The following is a 16,762-nucleotide window of genomic DNA, read 5'->3' on the forward strand; positions in this document are numbered from 1 at the left end:
ATAATTGCACTTCAGATTAAGGGATCCCCAAGGCCTGTGAATTCTGCCGAGTGTCTAGGCCCACTTGTCAGACTGGTGGACAGCCTCCACCTGTTGTCGGGGGCAGCTGCCCAGAAAGCAGTCTGCAGCGGCCCCCAGCTCTGTGCTTTCATCAGGTCGGCGCAGCAGCAGAGCTGCCCAAGGCAGGACCTTGGGATGCAGGTACCACCCCATCCCAAGCACCACCTCTGCGTCACAGGCAGGCAGTGGTGACTGACACTGCACGCGTCACAGTGACAGGCTACACCGAAGCAAACCTTCCAGTAAACGTTCCAGACAAAGGGCACCCCTCAGGGCACTGACCCAACTGGGATCTGGACAGAAGACTCAGAAGAGCTGCTGGCCCAGAGCCTGGGAGGCAGACTCACAAGCAGATCCATGTGTTCAGGGATGTCAGTGACATGCGATTCGGGGTAAGCGCTCTGACCCAAGGCCCACATACCGCCGACTGAGGGTGCGGGTGCTGGGCTGCCGGGAGGTCTGTAAAGGAGCAGCACACCACTGGGCCCCGGATTAAGACCAACTGATGAGGAACTGCTCTCCCAGTGTCAGCGAGACAGGGATGTCCAGGGTCTGGGGACAAGAAATAGGAAAATTTGCTTGGCAACAGAGGTGGGGCAGACAGCAGTCTGTGGACATGGGTGGACGGTGGACGTGGGGTCTGACCTAGCCCTGGGAGTGTCTCACTCTGTTCCCTCTGAGCACTCTTGGCAGTGGCTGCCTTAATTTGCTTTGGAAATGAGCTGCCCTTTAACCAGGGGCCGACAGTGTGGACACAGGCAGGGAAAAGATCTGAAGTGCAAGGGGACTGAACCTTCCCACTCCTCCCCGCAAGGATCAGTTCCTCTCCGCCCCTTGTAAGGCCTGAGTGTCCTCTCCCTTCTGGACAGGGAATCGCGTGATGCCAGCTCAGCGGGCACCTCCCGCCCCCTTGCCCACCCTCAGGGACAGGCCTTCTGGCCTCAGTGTAGGCTCTCTTGCCTCCGTGTCAGGGCCGTAGGTGAAGTTGGATACAGAAACGCCATTGCAGACGACCTGCTGGGGGGCTGTGGCCACCCCCAGGACGGTCACCTTCCTCAGCTGCAGGCCAGCCCCCTCACTGCTCACGTGCACTAGCTGGTTCACGATGGTGTTCTGGCCGAAGCAGAGAGACAGGACCAGAGTTGTGAGCAGATGGCCTGGGGCAGGAAGCCCCACCAGGGCAGGGCCTCTAGACAGCAGATGGGGAGGGCAGGTCGGCAGCACACCCCGTGCAAACCCTAGGATCCTGGCGCAGTGCAGGGGACTCCAGCCAAGGCAGTTGGTCTACGGGCTCTTCTCCCCTTCAGTCTGCTTGACCCAGGGACAGGTGGCCATCCCAGGACCCCAGGCCAGCTCCCCTCACCAAGTCAGGATAATCACCCCAAGATAGCCCCCAGCCTGGGCGGATCCCAGGACTCACGTTCCTGGCCAGGAAGATGACCTGCGTGTACGCCCCACGGTCCAGCACTCCTAGGCTCTCCCCATCGTCCCAGAACAGCTCCCCTCGGGCCTCCCCGCTCGCAGTCAGGGCCACAGCCAGGGCCATGGGCTTCTTGCGGGACTCTGTGGTCGTGAGGCCAGGGCCCTGGGAGGGGGTGGCCCACGTCACTGTCCCAAACCTGGTGGAGGCCTCCAGACCCAGGCGTGAGGAGCACTAGGCTGGGACAGTGCCATGCTAGAAGAAACCAGGATCCGCAGGACAGCCCACGGCCGAGCGGCCTGGAGGCCCATGGACATCTCAGAGGACGTGAGGCCCAGAGAGGTTTGCAGACTGACTGACTGACTGTTTTCTGAGAAAGGCCTATGAAGCAAGCCTGTCTTTCACCAGGCCCGGGAGCAAGTGAGTGCAAGGATGTATCCTGTCCTTCCCCAGCCCAGTTCATTCTCAACCCTCAGAAGGATCATCTCTGCCTGGGGGCAGACCCCCAATTGAACAGAGGCATGTGGGGTCCCAGAAACCCCAGGGCTGGACAAATAGGATCAGGGGCCCGGCCCAAGTACCTGCATGGGGATGATGTGCCCGGCCCGGAGGTGGAGGTTGATGGTGTCCAGTGGGGCGGACAGTGTCACCCACTGCCCCTCGCTGTGGATGGCAGACGTGAGGGGTGCAGGAGGTGGGAGGCTGCCAAAGGCCTCCACTGGCACCTGGAGGGGGATGTCATGTCACAAAGGGTCCTGGGCATTGCCAAGCTCCTGTGCTGTTGTCGGGAGCTGAGAGCAAAGATCTGGCCACATGGTGGGGACAGAGCGTGCGAGGCCTGAGCCAGGACTCGGGTAGGGCAGGTCAGAGGATGCAAGAAGGGGCAGGAGTTTGGGAGCAGAACTGGAGTCCCAGCTCAGCTCGGTGGCAAGTCACCCACTCAGCCTCGGTTTCTCCATCTAGAAAATGGGTCCTGTAAGGATCACACAGGATGATGCTGATGGAGCACCCAGGTGAGGGCCCTCATGTAGCCAGGACTCCTTTTTCACTCTCTGGTCCCCACGGATGGTGCTGGAAGAAAGACCCGCTCCATCTCTCCCGTCCTCCCAAGTTTCAGGGCCCCAGGACTCACCGTCTGCAGGTCGTACCACGTGCTGCGGGGGAAGTAGCCAGTGACCTCAACCTTCCCGGCCTTGAGCACCGGGGTGATGAGCAGAGCCTCCCCCCACAGGAGCTGGCGGTCCACTGTCCAGGTGTGGGGATCCTCGGGGAACCTTCAAACAGGAGGGACGGGCAGGGGGGCCTGGTGACCTCTGAGGTCAGTAGGCTCAAGGGACCCATGGGGAGGTGTGGACAGGAGCCTGAGGACCTGGGTTACATGTGGCAGGGCTGGTTCTGGCCAGCTTAAGTCAAGGCAGGAGCCAAGAATAACCTCTCCCTGCCCGACTACTCGGGCATGACCTGTTCACATTCCCTGTTTGCAAGTTGTGTTCTTGCCCACATGTCTATCTGGCTCTTAGCCCTGGTCTGAGTTTCTGTACATTAGGGACAGTGACTGTCATTTTATTGATAATGTTTTCTCCCATTCGTTTGCCTTGACAATCTGTGTTCAGAGCAGTTTTAATATTTTTCTGCTTATGTTCAAAGAAGTGTTACTTTTTTTTCCTAAATGAAACCTCCTTCCCTTTGCTTTTTTGCTTTCGATGCTTAGAATGCCCTCTCCTGACAGGTCACAGAGAAACAGTCACTTCTCTTTTCCTGCAGCTTTTTCTACAGCTTAATTCTTGACATTTAACTATGTAATCCATTTGGAACTTAGGTTTGTACGGATGAGTGGAAAATAAGTTGATTTTTGCAAATAGCTAACTAATTACCTTACTACTGGAGAATCCTTTAATCCTCTGATTCGAGGTGCCATTTTATGGTACGGTAACTTCTTAGATATACTAAGTCCTACTTGGGGGACGTCTATTGGATTTCTTTTAGTTCCCTTAAGTCCCAGATCGATTCAATCATGATAGTCTTATAACTTGTTTAACCATCTGGGAGGCCTGGTCTGTACTCAGTGTTCATCCTGGGTTTTTCCGTTATCCAGTGCTCCCTGCCCTGAGCTGGAATCTAATGGGTGGGAACTGGGAGTGCAGGGGGGCACCTCAGTGGGGAGTGCCCAGATTTTGCTGCAACCTCCTTCCTCTCTCAGTGCCCAGAACACCCCCTGCAGCAGGTTAGCTGCCCTGGGGTCAGTGGGCCAGAGGCCATCACTCCCAACCCAGGCACTCACTCCAAGAAGAGGGGCCGGGCCACGGTCTCGCCTCTGACGTGGGCCCCATGGAACAGCGTGTAGAGATAGGGCAGCAGCATGTAGCGCAGGGCAAAGGCCTTCCTCATGGCTCGCTGTGCCGTCTCGCTGAACCTGTACGGCTCCTGTGGCTGCAGTGGAGGGAGTGGAGGAAGCACCTGGGATCTAGGACCATGGACTCCGAGGTCCCCCCACCCCAGGAGACCCAGCACTTTGGGCCAGCCAGTGCTGGGCTCATTGGCACAGAAAGTGGCATTCCCCAGGGCACGGCCTCCCCTGCCGCCCCCGCCCTACCAGGCTATTCAGGCCATTGTGGTTCCGCATGAAGGGGTAGAAGGCCCCCAGCTGGGTCCAGCGCACACACAGCTCCTCCGAAGTGTTGCCCAGGAAGCCACAGATGTCGGCCCCCACCAGGGGCACCCCCAGCAGATTGAAGAGCAGGATTTCTGGAGGGCAGAGTCAGATGGGCCTCCAGCTGCTACAGCAGGAGCAGTCTAGGGCCAAGGAGCCTGACAGACATGCCTGTTGAACTGGCTGGAGGCAAGGATCCCTCCCAAAGCCCCTCCCACCCAGCCCCCACCTGATGGTCAGTACGCCAATGGCCACTGCACCTTGCACTTGTGGTTCGCAGAATGACAACTCGCAGGGTGGGCAGGGCAAACTAGACCCGTTAGGGCTGAATTGTATCTCCCTCCAAAGGTAAGTTCTAGTCCTAACCCCTGGTTGCCATATTTGGAAATAGGGTCATTGAAGATGTAATCAGGTTGAGAAGAGGACGTTAGGGTGGACCCTAATCCACCATGACTGGTGACCTTATCAGAAGAGGGGACCAGGTACAGGAAGCACAGAGGGTCCCAAACAAGATGAACCCAAACAGACCTACACCAAGACATAATTAAAATGGCAAAAGTTAAAGAGGATTCTAAAGGCAGCAAGAGAAAAACAAAGTTAATTACAAGGGAACCCCATAAGGCTATCAGCTGCTTTCTCTACAGAAAGGTTGCAGGCCAGAAGGGAGTGGCAAGGTATATTCAAAGTCCTGAAAGGGAAAAACCTGCAACCTAGGATACTCTACCCAGCAAGGTTATCATTTAGAATAGAAGGAAAGATAAAGAATTTCTCAGACAAGCAAAAACTAACAGAATACAGTGATGCTAAACCTATCCTAAAAGAAATACTGAAAGGTCTTCTCTAAATAGAAAAGAAGCAAGAATCTATAGAAAAAAGAAAATCACAATTGGAAAGTAAATCACCTAAGCCAGTACAAAGATTTAAAAAAAAAAATCAAAAATATTTTTGTGAAAGCAATGATAACTACAATGAACAGCAAAGGGATAAGCAGGAAGATGTAAAAGAGGACATCAAAATCATAATATATGGGGGAGGGGAGTAATAAAATATAGATTTTTTTTTTCAGAATGTGTTTGAGCCTGTATGGCTACCAGTCTAAAGCAAGTAGATATAGTAACAGGTTAACATACTTGAAAAACAGGTTACCACAAATCTAAAACATAAAATTGATTGACAAAAACCAAAAGAACACAAGGAAAATACAAAAGAAAACCATCAAACCATAAAAGGAGAAACAAAAAAGAACAAAGAAGAAATACAAAATCAAATGGAAAACAAGGTTTAACATGGCAATAAACACATATCAATAATTACCTTCAATGTCAATGGACTAAATGCTCCAGTCAAAAGACACAGAGTGGCAGATTGGATAATAAAACAAGAGGCTACAAGGTGCTGCCTACAGGAGACCCACTTTAGGGCAAAGAACACACATAGCTTAAAAGTGAGAGGATGGAAAAAGATATTTCATGCAAATGGAAATGACAAGAAAGCGGGGGTAGCAATACTCATATCAGACAAAACAGACTTTAAAACAAAGCCCATACAACATTTTCAGAGATCCTGTTTTCTCATCAGTGACCCAAGTGTAACCAACTCTTTCTCACATGTTACAGGTCATTGAGGCTTAGTATTTTAAACTAAGATGGGAATATAAAAATACAGAATTCTGACCCATGCATGAAATTTACTAGCTACTGTTTTCTACTGTAGCTATTAGCTGCCATTTCTTTAGACGCTGTGCTACTAAAATTTCCTAGATGACAGGGTTCTCATTCCTCTGCTAATAGGAATCTTTAGAAACTTAAGTGGCCAGGGTGTGCATGTGGGCTATTATTCGCTCAGAGTTGAAGATGAGAGGGGGATGGTGCCCTTGACTGTTGTGTGGTTACCTGAAGTAACCACAGGTAACCTTGGGCTGCACCATGCTAAAGGGCAATGGGATCTTTGATTGTCAAAGTGAACATTCAAAATGACTTTTATTAACAACAAAAAATGATTAAATATAATTCTGTATCTTCAAAAAAATAAAGGCCATAAAGACAGGTAAGAAGCACACTATATAATGATAAGAGGATCAATATAAGAAGAGGATATTACACTCATTAACATATATGCACCCAGTATAGGCACACCTAAATACATAAAACAAATACTAACAGACATAGAGAAATTGATGGGAATAAAAATAATAACACGAGGCTTTACCATCCCACTGACATCAATGGACAGATCTTCCAGACAGAAAATCAATATGACAACAGAGATCCTAAATGACACAATAAAACAGACTTAATATCTTCAGGACATTACATCCAAAAAAACCCCAGAATACACAGTCTTTTCAAGTACACATGGACTACTCTCTGGGATAGACTATATAAATACTAGGACATAAAACAAGCCTCAACAAATTTAAGAGGGTAGAAATTATCTCAAACATCTTTTCTGACCACAACAGCATGAAACTGGAAATCAACCACAGAGAGAACAAATTACATGGAGACTAAACAACGTGCTACTAAAAAAAAAAAAAAAAAATCCAAAAATGGGCAGAAGACCTAAATAGACATTTCTCCAAAGAAGATATACAGACTGCCAACAAACACATGAAAGAATGCTCAACATCACTAATCATTAGAGAAATGCAAATCAAAACTACAATGAGATATCATCTCACACCAGTCAGAATGGCCATCATCAAAAAATCTAGAAACAATAAATGCTGGAGAGGGTGTGGAGAAAAGGGAACACTCTTGCACTGCTGGTGGGAATGTGAATTGGTACAGCCACTATGGAGAACAGTATGGAGGTTCCTTAAAAAACTACAAATAGAACTACCATATGACCCAGCAATCCCACTACTGGGCATATACCCTGAGAAAACCATAATTCAAAAAGAGTCATGTACCAAAATGTTCATTGCAGCTCTATTTACAATAGCCAAGAGATGGAAACAACCTAAGTGTCCATCATCAGATGAATGGATAAAGAAGATGTGGCACATATATACAATGGAATATTACTCAGCCATAAAAAGAAACGAAATTGAGCTATTTGTAATGAGGTGGATAGACCTAGAGTCTGTCATACAGAGTGAAGTAAGTCAGAAAGAGAAACCTAGAGTCTGTCATACAGAGTGAAGTAAGTCATAAAGAGAAAGACAAATACCGTATGCTAACACATATATATGGAATTTAAGAAAAAAATGTCATGAAGAACCTAGGGGTAAGACAGGAATAAAGACACAGACCTACTAGAGAATGGACTTGAGGATATGGGGAGAGGGAAGGGTAAGCTGTGACAAAGTGAGAGAGTGGCATGGACGTATATACACTACCAAATGTAAAACAGATAGCTAGTGGGAAGCAGCCGCATAGCACAGGGAGATCAGCTCGGTGCTTTGCGACCACCTAGACGTGTGGGATAGGGAGGGTGGGAGGGAGGGAGACGCAAGAGGGGAGAGATATGGGAACATATGTATATGTATAACTGATTCACTTCGTTATAAAGCAGAAACTAAAAACAAAAAAATCCCAGTGGGTCAATGATGAAAATCAAAGAGGAAATTTAAAAATACTTTGAAACAAATGATAATGAAAATACAGCCAAACAAAATCTGTGGGATTCGGCAAAAGCAGTCCTTATGGGGAAGTTCATAATGATACAGGCCTTCCTCAAAAAAAAAAAAAAAAAAAAAAAAAAGGAAAAATCTCAAACAACCTAACCTTACCACCTAAAAGAACAAACAAAACCTAAAGTTAGCAGAAGGAAGGAAATAATAAAGATCAGAGAGGAAACAAATAAAATAGAGATTTTTAAAAAATAGAAAAAAAATCAATACTACCAAGAGCTGGTTCTTTGAAAGGGTAAACAAAATTGACAACCCTCTGGCCAGGCTCACCAAGAAGAAAAGAGAGGACCCAAGTTAACAAAATAAGAAATGAAAGAGGAGAAATAACAACTGATACCACAGAAATATAAAAAACTGTAAGAGAATACTATGAATAATTACATGCCAACAAACTGAACAACCTAGAAGAAATGGACAAGTTTCTAGATACATCCAGCTCACCAAAACTGAATCAAGAAGAAACAGATAATTTGAACAGACCAATCACTAGAAGTGATATAGAATCTGTAATTTTAAAAAACTCTAAAAAAACTCCCTGCAAACAAAAGCCCAAGACCACATGGCTTCACTGGGGAATTCTACCAAACATACAAAGAAGAACTAATACTGATCCTTCTCAAACTCTTCCAAAAGACTGAAAAGGACGGAACACTTGCAAAGCTATGAAGCCACCATCACCAAAACCAGACAGACACTACCAAAAAAAGAAAATTACAGGTCAAAATCTTTGATTAATACAATTTTTGTATCTTTGATAGGTCAAAATCTTTGATTAATACAATTTTTATATCTTTGATAGATACAAAAATTCTCAACAAAATAATAGCAAACTGAATCCGACAACACATAAAAAAGGATAATACACCACGATCAAGTTCAATTCGTCCCAGGGTCGCAAGGATGGTTCAGCATATGCAAATCAATGTGATACACCACATCAACAAAAGACAAAAACCACATGATCATCTCAATAGATGCAGAAAAAGCATTTGATAAAATTCAATATCCATTCACAATAAAAACTCTTACCAAAGTGGGTACAGAGGAAACATATCTCAACATAATAAAAGCCAACATAATACTCAATGGTGAAAAGCTGAAAGCCTTTCCACTAAAATCTGGAACAAGACAAGGATGCCCACTCTCACCATTTCTATTCAATATAGTATTGGCAATCCTAGCCACAGCAATCAGGCAAGAAAAAGAAATAAAATGTATCCAAATTAGAAAAGGTAAAATTGTAATTATATGCAGATGACATGATACTATATATAGAAGACTCTGAAGACTCCACACAAAAACTACTAGAACTGATAAATAAAGCAAGGTAGCAGAATACAAGGTTAACATACAGAAATCTGTTATTTCTTTACACTAACAATGAAATAGCAGAAAGGGAGAGTAAAAAGACAATCCCTTTTAAAATCGCATCAAAAAAGAAATACTTCGGGGAATTCCCTGGTGATCTGGTGCTTAGGACTTGGCACTTTCACTGCTGTGGGCCTCGGTTCAATCGCTGGTTGAGGAACTAAGATCCCACAAAGCCACACAGCACAGCCAAGAGGTAAAAAATAAAATACTTCAGAAGAAACCTGACCAAGGAGGTGAAAGACTTATATGCTGAGAACTAGAAAACATTGATAAAGAACAATGAAGATGATTCAAAGAAATGGAAAGATATCCCATGCTCTTGGATTGGAAGAATTAATATTGTTAAAATGGCCATACTACCCAAAGCAATCTACAGATTTAATGCAATCCCTATCAAATTACTCATGACATTTTTCAAAGAACTAGAACAAATAATCCTAAAATTTATATGGAACCATAAAAGATCCAGAATTGCCAAAACAACCCTGAGAAAAAAGAACAAAACTGGAGGCACAACCCTCCCAGACTTCAGACAATACTACAAAGCTACAGTAATCAAAACGGTGTGGTACTGGCACAAAACAGACATATGGATTAATGGAACAGAACAGAGAGCCCAGCAACAAACCCACACACCTATGGTCAAGTAATCTTCAACAAAGGAAGCAAGAATATACAATGGAGAAAAGACAGTCTGTTCAGTAAGTGTTGTTGGGAAAGCTGGACAGCTGCATGTAAATCAATGAAGTTAGAACACTCCCTCACACCACACACAAAAATAAGCTCAAGGGCTTCCCTGGTGGCACAGTGGTTGGGAATCCGCCTGCCGATGCAGGGGACGTGGGTTCGTGCCCCGGTCTGGGAAGATCCCGCATGCCGCGGAGCGGCTGGGCCCGTGAGCCCGGGCCACTGGTCCTGTGCGTCCGGAGCCTGTCCTCCAAATCGGGAGAGGCCACAACAGTGAGAGGCCCGCGTACCGCAAAAAAAAAAAAAAAGCTCAAAATGGCCTAGAGACTTAAATATAAGACATGAGAGCACAAAACTCCTAGAAGAGAACATAGGCAAAACATTCTCTGACATAAATCATAGCAGTGTTTTCTTAGGTCAGTCTCCCAAGGCTATAGATATAAAAGCAAAAATAAACAAATGGGACCTAATTAAACTTATAAGATTTTGGACAGCAAAGGAAACCATAAGCAAAATGAAAAGACAACCTATGGACTGGGAGAAAATATTTGCAAATGATGTGACTGACAAGGGCTTAATTTCTAAAATATGCAAACAGCTCATACAGCTCAACATCAAAAAAACAAACAACCCAGTCAAAAAATGGGCAGAAGACCTAAAAAGACATTTCTCTAAAGAAGATATACAGATGGCCAATAGGCACATGAAAAGATGCTCAACATCACTAATTAGTAGAGAAATGCAAAATCAAAACTACAATGAGGGACTTCCCTGGTGGCACAGTGGGTAAGAATCTGCCTGCCAATTCAGGGGACACAGGTTCGATCCCTGGCCTGGGAAGATCCCACATGCCACGGAGCACCTAAGCCTGTGCGCCGCAACTACTGAAGCCTGCGTGCCACAACTACTGAAGCCTGCGCGCCTTGAGCCCATGCTCCACAAAAGAGAAGCCACCGCAAGTAGAAGCCCATGCACTGCAATGAAGAGTAGCCCCCGCTTGCCACTAGAGAAAGCACGCGAACAGCAACAAAGACCTAACACAGCCAAAAATAAATACAATTAAATCTTAAAAAAAAAAAACAAACTACAATGAGGTATTACCTCACACCAGTCAGAACAGCCATCGTTAAAAAGTCTACAAATAATAAATGTTGGAGAAGTTGCGGAGAAAATGGAACCCTCCTACACTGTTGGTGGGAATGTAAAATGGTGCAGCCACTGTGGACAACAGTATGGAGGTTCCTTAAGAAACTAAAAATAGAGTTGCCATGTGACCCACTCCTGGGCATATATCTGGACAAAACTATAATTCAAAAAGATACATGTACTCCAATGTTCATAGGAGCACTATTCACAATAGCCAAGACATGGAAACAACCTAAATGTCCATCGACAGATGAATGGATAAAGATGTGGTACATATATACAATGGAATAAGAAAGAATGAAAATAATGCCATTTGCAGCAACATGGATGGACCTAAAGATTATTATACTAAGTAAAGTTAGAGAGAGACAAATGCCATATGATATCAGGTATATGTGGAATCTAAAATATGATACAAATGAACTTATTTACAAAACAGAAACGGACTCACAGACATGGAAAACAAATTTATGGTTACCAAAGGGGGAAGGGGGTGGGGGAGGGATAAATCAGGAGCTTGGGATTAGCAGATACACACCACTATATATAAGATAGATAAACAATAAGGTCCTACTGTATAGCCCAGGGAACTATATTAAAAAAGAAAAGAGGAAGGAAAACACCATGTGAAGACAAGGACACAGGAAAAAGACCAAGAGATGACAAAGGCAGAGGTTAGAGTGACACAGCCTCAAACCAAGGAGGGCCAAGGACTGCTGGCAACCACCAAGAGCTGGGAGAAGCAAGGAGGGATTCTGTCTAGAGTCTCAGAGAGGGCAAGGCCTTGCCGACACCGTGATCAGACTTCCAGTCTGAGAATAAGTTTGTTGTTTTTAAATCACCTGGGGTGTGGTACGTCGTTACAGCAGAGGGTCAGTGAGTCCCCTGAGTTGCTGAAGGGTCAGACAGCTTCCAGAGCATCTGGGCCCCATGCCGACCCCACCACTGCTGGGCAGGACTAGAGGCTGCTGGGCCACCCTCTCCTCGTCTCCTCGGGAGCCAGGACCCAGACTGGAAGCCAGTGGGCAGGATGGGGCGCAACCTGGGACTGTGAGCAGTGCTGGTCCTGGGAGCTGCACAGCCTTATTTTAGCTTGGTAACAACAGCTCACACCAGAACTGAAACCCAAGAACCAGACAGGTGGACACAAAGCCCAGGAATCCGGCTCTGGGGTGGATTGGCCTGCATGTGCTCAGGCTCGACCCACCATGCTGGCCCCAGGGTGAAAATCAGAGCCGGTTGGCACCTGTGGGCAGAGCCAGCAGCCACTTTGTGAAGGAGGAATGGACTTCTCACACGAGAGATCAGCTCGGCAGGACATCCCTGTGGCCCGAGGCTCTGTAGATGCATCGCACATGGAAGCAAGCCTGCGACTATGAAAGCACTTCCAGGCCGGGGGTTTGGTGGAGGCTCTTTTCAGCTGTGACCTCTGGGGTCACCTCTATCCCCTTCCCCAGGGCTCCTGAGCCATCCCTGGGCCTAAGAACTGTCTGTAGCATCAGAGCTCTTGGAACAAAAATCAAAATTTTCTTTGCAGGGTGGAGCCAGGCACTGAGACAAGAGGGGTGGGGGTACCCTGTGGACTGAGCTCAGATGCTATTTCATGCAGCTCAGAATGTGGTCACCAGAAGGGACATTCTGGTGTTCGCATGAATCCGAGATGGGGACATTGGAAGAGGGGCACCACAGGTGAGTCCAATGGCACATGAGTTGGCGACGGGCCCCATGCCACTGCAGCAGCATCTCTCTGAGGACCCAGCTCTGGGCAAACACGCCCGGAGAGGGGCCAACCCTCCCCTCCTTGCACCCCTCCTTGCACCCCTCCTGACAGGTGTGCTCACCTGGTACGGAGTAGGAAAGCTGCTCCCAGCTGCTCCACACATCCCCTGTCCAGTGGCCGGCGTACTGGCCGTGGCCGGCAAAGGTGGAGCGAGAGATCACAAAGGGGCGCGTCCCCCGAGCCTTTACCAGAGCCCTGGGTGGGGCAGGGGCACAGAGAGCTGTGTTGAGCAGGGTCACCAGGAGCCCCACCACTGCCCGCAAGAGCGCCTGGCGGTGCAGCAGGAAGGACAAGTTGGGAGCAAGGAGTTGGCTTGCTGAGGTCACCACCACTGTCTGCCAGGCAGTCAGCCCTGCCACCTGACTTACCCTCGAAGATGCACGTGTCACGGGGAGGACAAACTCAAGGGAGCCAGAGGCCCTGGTCAGCCCTGGTCTCCCTGTCTCGTCACCATGCCCTTCCTCTGAGGCACCAGGCGTGGAGCTGGGGTGGGGGGCGGGGGTGGGATGTAGGGACGGCTGGGCCTCCTCCTCTCCTTCCTGCACCCTGGCCCCTCACCTGTGGGAGGCGAAGGCTTCGGTCAGGCCGTACAGGTTGTGCAGGTCGTAGTGCGTGGACAGGAACTGGTGGCTGGAGGCGCAGATGGTGGCTGCCCGGAGGGTCCCGCCAACCACCCCTGGAGGAGAGGGGGCTGTTTCCTTGGAGCCTCCTCCCGGCAGGGTGGTGCCCCCCATATCTTGAGAGACCCCTTGGGACACAGGGTGTGTCCCTGTACAGTCTCCACTTCTCCAAGGACAGGACAAGGCGATGCCACAGGCTGTGGTCTGCACACCCAGACTTCATGTCTGCCTGCTCCTAACCATTTTTTTTTTCCCTGTCCGACTGCCAAAGCCTGAAACACCCCCTCTGAAGGGTCTCGCCTCAGCTGCACATGCCCAGTCAGCATCACGTGGCTGGGGTCTCCCCACATGAACCTTACTCCCAGGGCACCCCTTGCCTTTCCCGGGCTGGCCGCTGCCCATCAGCTTCTCAGAAACCAGAGCTTTGAGTCTCCCAGACCAGAGAAGGAAATCCCTGATTTGAGCCGTTAAATCCCCAGCTGACTAGTGCTGGGGGGCCGGCAGGTGGAGGCAGCTCACCTGGCACGTAGGGCGGGTTCTCCAGGTTGCTGTTGGGGCAGCCATCCACTGAGCCCCTCACAAAATTGGATGGCTCGTTCATGTCCTGTAAGAGAGGCCCTGGGGGTGGGTGCCCTGCCTGGTGCAGAGAGTGGGGCTGGTCCCTGAGGCCACCGGACACCCAAGGGTGGGGCCACACTCACGATCCACATGCCGTCAAAGGGCACCTGGGCGTGGAACTCGGCCACCATGTCCTGCCACCAGTCAAGGGCCTCGGGGTTGGTGAAGTCAGGGAAGGCGGTGAGTCCGGGCCATACCTGGACGAAAGGCCAGAGGGGAGACAGGGCCCCTGGAGCCTGCACGGAGGCCCTTTGTGTCCTGACTGCAGGCAGAGCCGTAGCCTCACTCATCTAACCCAGGGATAGGTGGACTGCAAGGGGAGGAGCATGGGGAGAGGCCCCAGAATCTGCACTGCTGGGAGCCTTGCCAGCCTCCCCACAGGCTCGACCCCCTTCCTCCTGGTTCTGGGCCTGCCCTGGACTGGGAGGTCAGGAGTCTACTGGGTGCCCCACCCACCAGGAAGGCCTGGGAACCATCAGGAAGCCCCTGGGGGCCCAGAAGATGTGGAGGACCCCAAGGCCTCCCCAAGCATCTGTGGAGCTTGTTTCTGAGCTGCCCGCAAACAAGGGCCCCTGACAGGATTCAGGGTGGTCTTCCTTGTCAGAGGCCACTGTCACCCCCAGCTGTCACTGCCACCCCCCCCTGCAGTCCCACTGCCCAGGGACCCCTGCTTTCTCCCCCTCGCCCCCCAGGCTCTGCTGTACCTGTCCAATCAGCGGCTGCCCAGTCTCATTGGTGATGAAGACCCCCCGCCTCAGACCCTCGTCGTAGGGTCGGTAGGTCCCGGCAGGGCTGGAGCTGCTGATGGCAGGATCCTGGGGAGAGAAACCAGTCAGAATGAGAGAAAAATGCCCAAAGCCTCGGCACCCATCGCTGGGAAAACGGGAAAATGCTCTCGATAAACGTTAACGAGGCACAGGAGGATGAGCCCCGGATGCGCCAACACGCTGTGTGTGCGTGGACGTGTGCGTGGACGTGCACGTGACCCCGCCCCCATTGCCAAAAAGGGCGCACCTGGATGCAGGCGTTACTTTTGCTTTAAGGGCCCAGAATTTCACAAACGTTCTACAGGGAGCGTTTATTTCATTTAGAATAAAAAAAGAAAAGGTCTGCGTCTGCCCTCCCTGCTCTGAGTGGACCTGGATGCTGCTGCCTTCAGAGGGGCTGCAGGGATGGAAATGACCATCAGCCCAATTCCAAACGGATTTCCTCTCCTGAGGGGTATCCGTGGGGGTGACCATTTGGTTGTCTTGGCTCCCCCTCCCCTCCTCCGGCCCCCCAGCTGTACCAGACCCTGAATCACACCCCTCTGGCTGCAGGGACTGGCCCAGGGAAGTGTGTCTGTCTGCTGAGCCACTCAGATCCTGCCCTCCTTCCCACAAGCTGACTGCAGGGAGGCAGGGCCAGGAGTCTCACGGAGCTTCTGGGATTCCGGCCGCCCTGGCACACAGCTCCACCCGGCCCTTGCTTTAAGCTGTTCAAGTAACCTACAGGCGTAAGGATCCTGAGCCACAGACAGATGTCTCCAGGGACATGACTGGATAGCAGGAGTCAAGTCTATAAACCTGATATTCCCTCGATATCAAAGACCCTCAGAAACATTCTCAGTGACCATGGCCACCATGAGGATGATGCCACTGAAAGTTGGAGCCACCAGATACTGGGCCCCTCTCCTTCCACAAGAGCCTGCTTCCTGTGGCACAAGAGGGGAGGGGGCACTCACAACAATCATGATGTACCGCCGGCCACTTTGGTGGAGCTCCTGCACCATGGCCGGGAAGTCCCCAAAGCCGTCCTTGTTGAAAGTGAAGTCCCGCCTGGCGTCCATGTAGTCCAGGTCATTCCACTGGACGTCCTGCAGCCACAGCACAGGGCAGTCGGGACCCAGGCTCGTTGCCCCCGCCCCACCCTGGGGGCCCCAGGCCCCTCCCCGGCACTCACCAAAGGGAAGTGTGCCCTGGTCATGTTCTCCACAACCTGGCGGGTGATGGCGGTGGAGGAGTAGCCCCAGCGGCACAGGTGGAAGCCCAGGCCCCAGTATGGTGGCATGAACGGGTAGCCTGGGAGCCAAGGCGACCGTGAGGGGGCAGGAGAGGCTGGGGAGGGAGGGGCCGGGGGCCAGGGCCAGGGCCAGGGAGAGGCCTACCCACGATGTCCAGGTACTGCCGCACCACGCTCTTGGGCTCCGGGCCCAGGAAGATGTACACATCCAGGATCCCGCCTGTCGACCTCCAGCTGAGGGCCGGGCTGGGCTGCAGGACCACATCTGGGGGAAGCAGCCCTGGGGCTCAGAGACAAATACTCACCCCCCTTGCCCAGGGCCTTCGGCACTGCACCAATGGGCCAAACCACTGCTGGAGAGGCGGGGTCCTCCCACAGGGAGCTTGGGGGCCCTGGGACAGTCACTCTGACCCCAGCTTGCTGAGATCCTTGGAGCAGGACAGGAGGATGCTGAGCAGCTGGGCCTGGGGCCCCTTTTTTTGGCCTCAGCCCCACCCTGCCCAGGTCAGAGGTCCCAGAGCCCACCTTAGAGGCACTGAAGGACAGAGCTGGCAGAGGCCACAGCCCAATGGTCACTTCTCAGAATAGTGTACAAGACCCGACCCCCTGCCTCCTCCTCTACCTCCAGCCTGTCAGACAGGTGCAGAGAGCCCCAGCCCCCTCTACGAAGGAGCGGGTGTGGCTGCACCAGGGAAACCCTGGCCGGCAGCTCAGAAGCAGAACTGGCTGGGGGATGTGGAGGGCCCCAGTACCCCCTTGCTTACCCATGGCATTG

The 16,762-nt window shown here is 50.4% G+C and overlaps 1 protein-coding gene across 1 annotated transcript in view; it reads right to left on the reverse strand.

Moving 5' to 3' along the window:
* Positions 1-552: 552 nt before the first annotated feature.
* Positions 553-16,762, reverse strand: part of GAA (alpha glucosidase) — a 20,105-nt gene continuing 3,895 nt past the window's right edge. The window contains 16 exon segments of the mRNA XM_007462346.1: positions 553-612; positions 1,021-1,173; positions 1,481-1,645; positions 2,062-2,205; positions 2,613-2,754; positions 3,762-3,910; positions 4,074-4,225; positions 12,810-12,943; positions 13,307-13,424; positions 13,888-13,972; positions 14,070-14,183; positions 14,691-14,801; positions 15,710-15,841; positions 15,928-16,046; positions 16,133-16,252; positions 16,752-16,762. The exon segment at positions 16,752-16,762 is cut by the window's right edge and continues 11 nt beyond it. Coding sequence (XP_007462408.1) covers positions 553-612; positions 1,021-1,173; positions 1,481-1,645; positions 2,062-2,205; positions 2,613-2,754; positions 3,762-3,910; positions 4,074-4,225; positions 12,810-12,943; positions 13,307-13,424; positions 13,888-13,972; positions 14,070-14,183; positions 14,691-14,801; positions 15,710-15,841; positions 15,928-16,046; positions 16,133-16,252; positions 16,752-16,762 — 1,909 coding nt within the window.

The sequence above is a fragment of the Lipotes vexillifer genome, unplaced genomic scaffold, assembly GCF_000442215.2.
Source record: "Lipotes vexillifer unplaced genomic scaffold, Lipotes_vexillifer_v1.1 scaffold1691, whole genome shotgun sequence".
Lineage (NCBI taxonomy): Eukaryota > Metazoa > Chordata > Mammalia > Artiodactyla > Lipotidae > Lipotes > Lipotes vexillifer.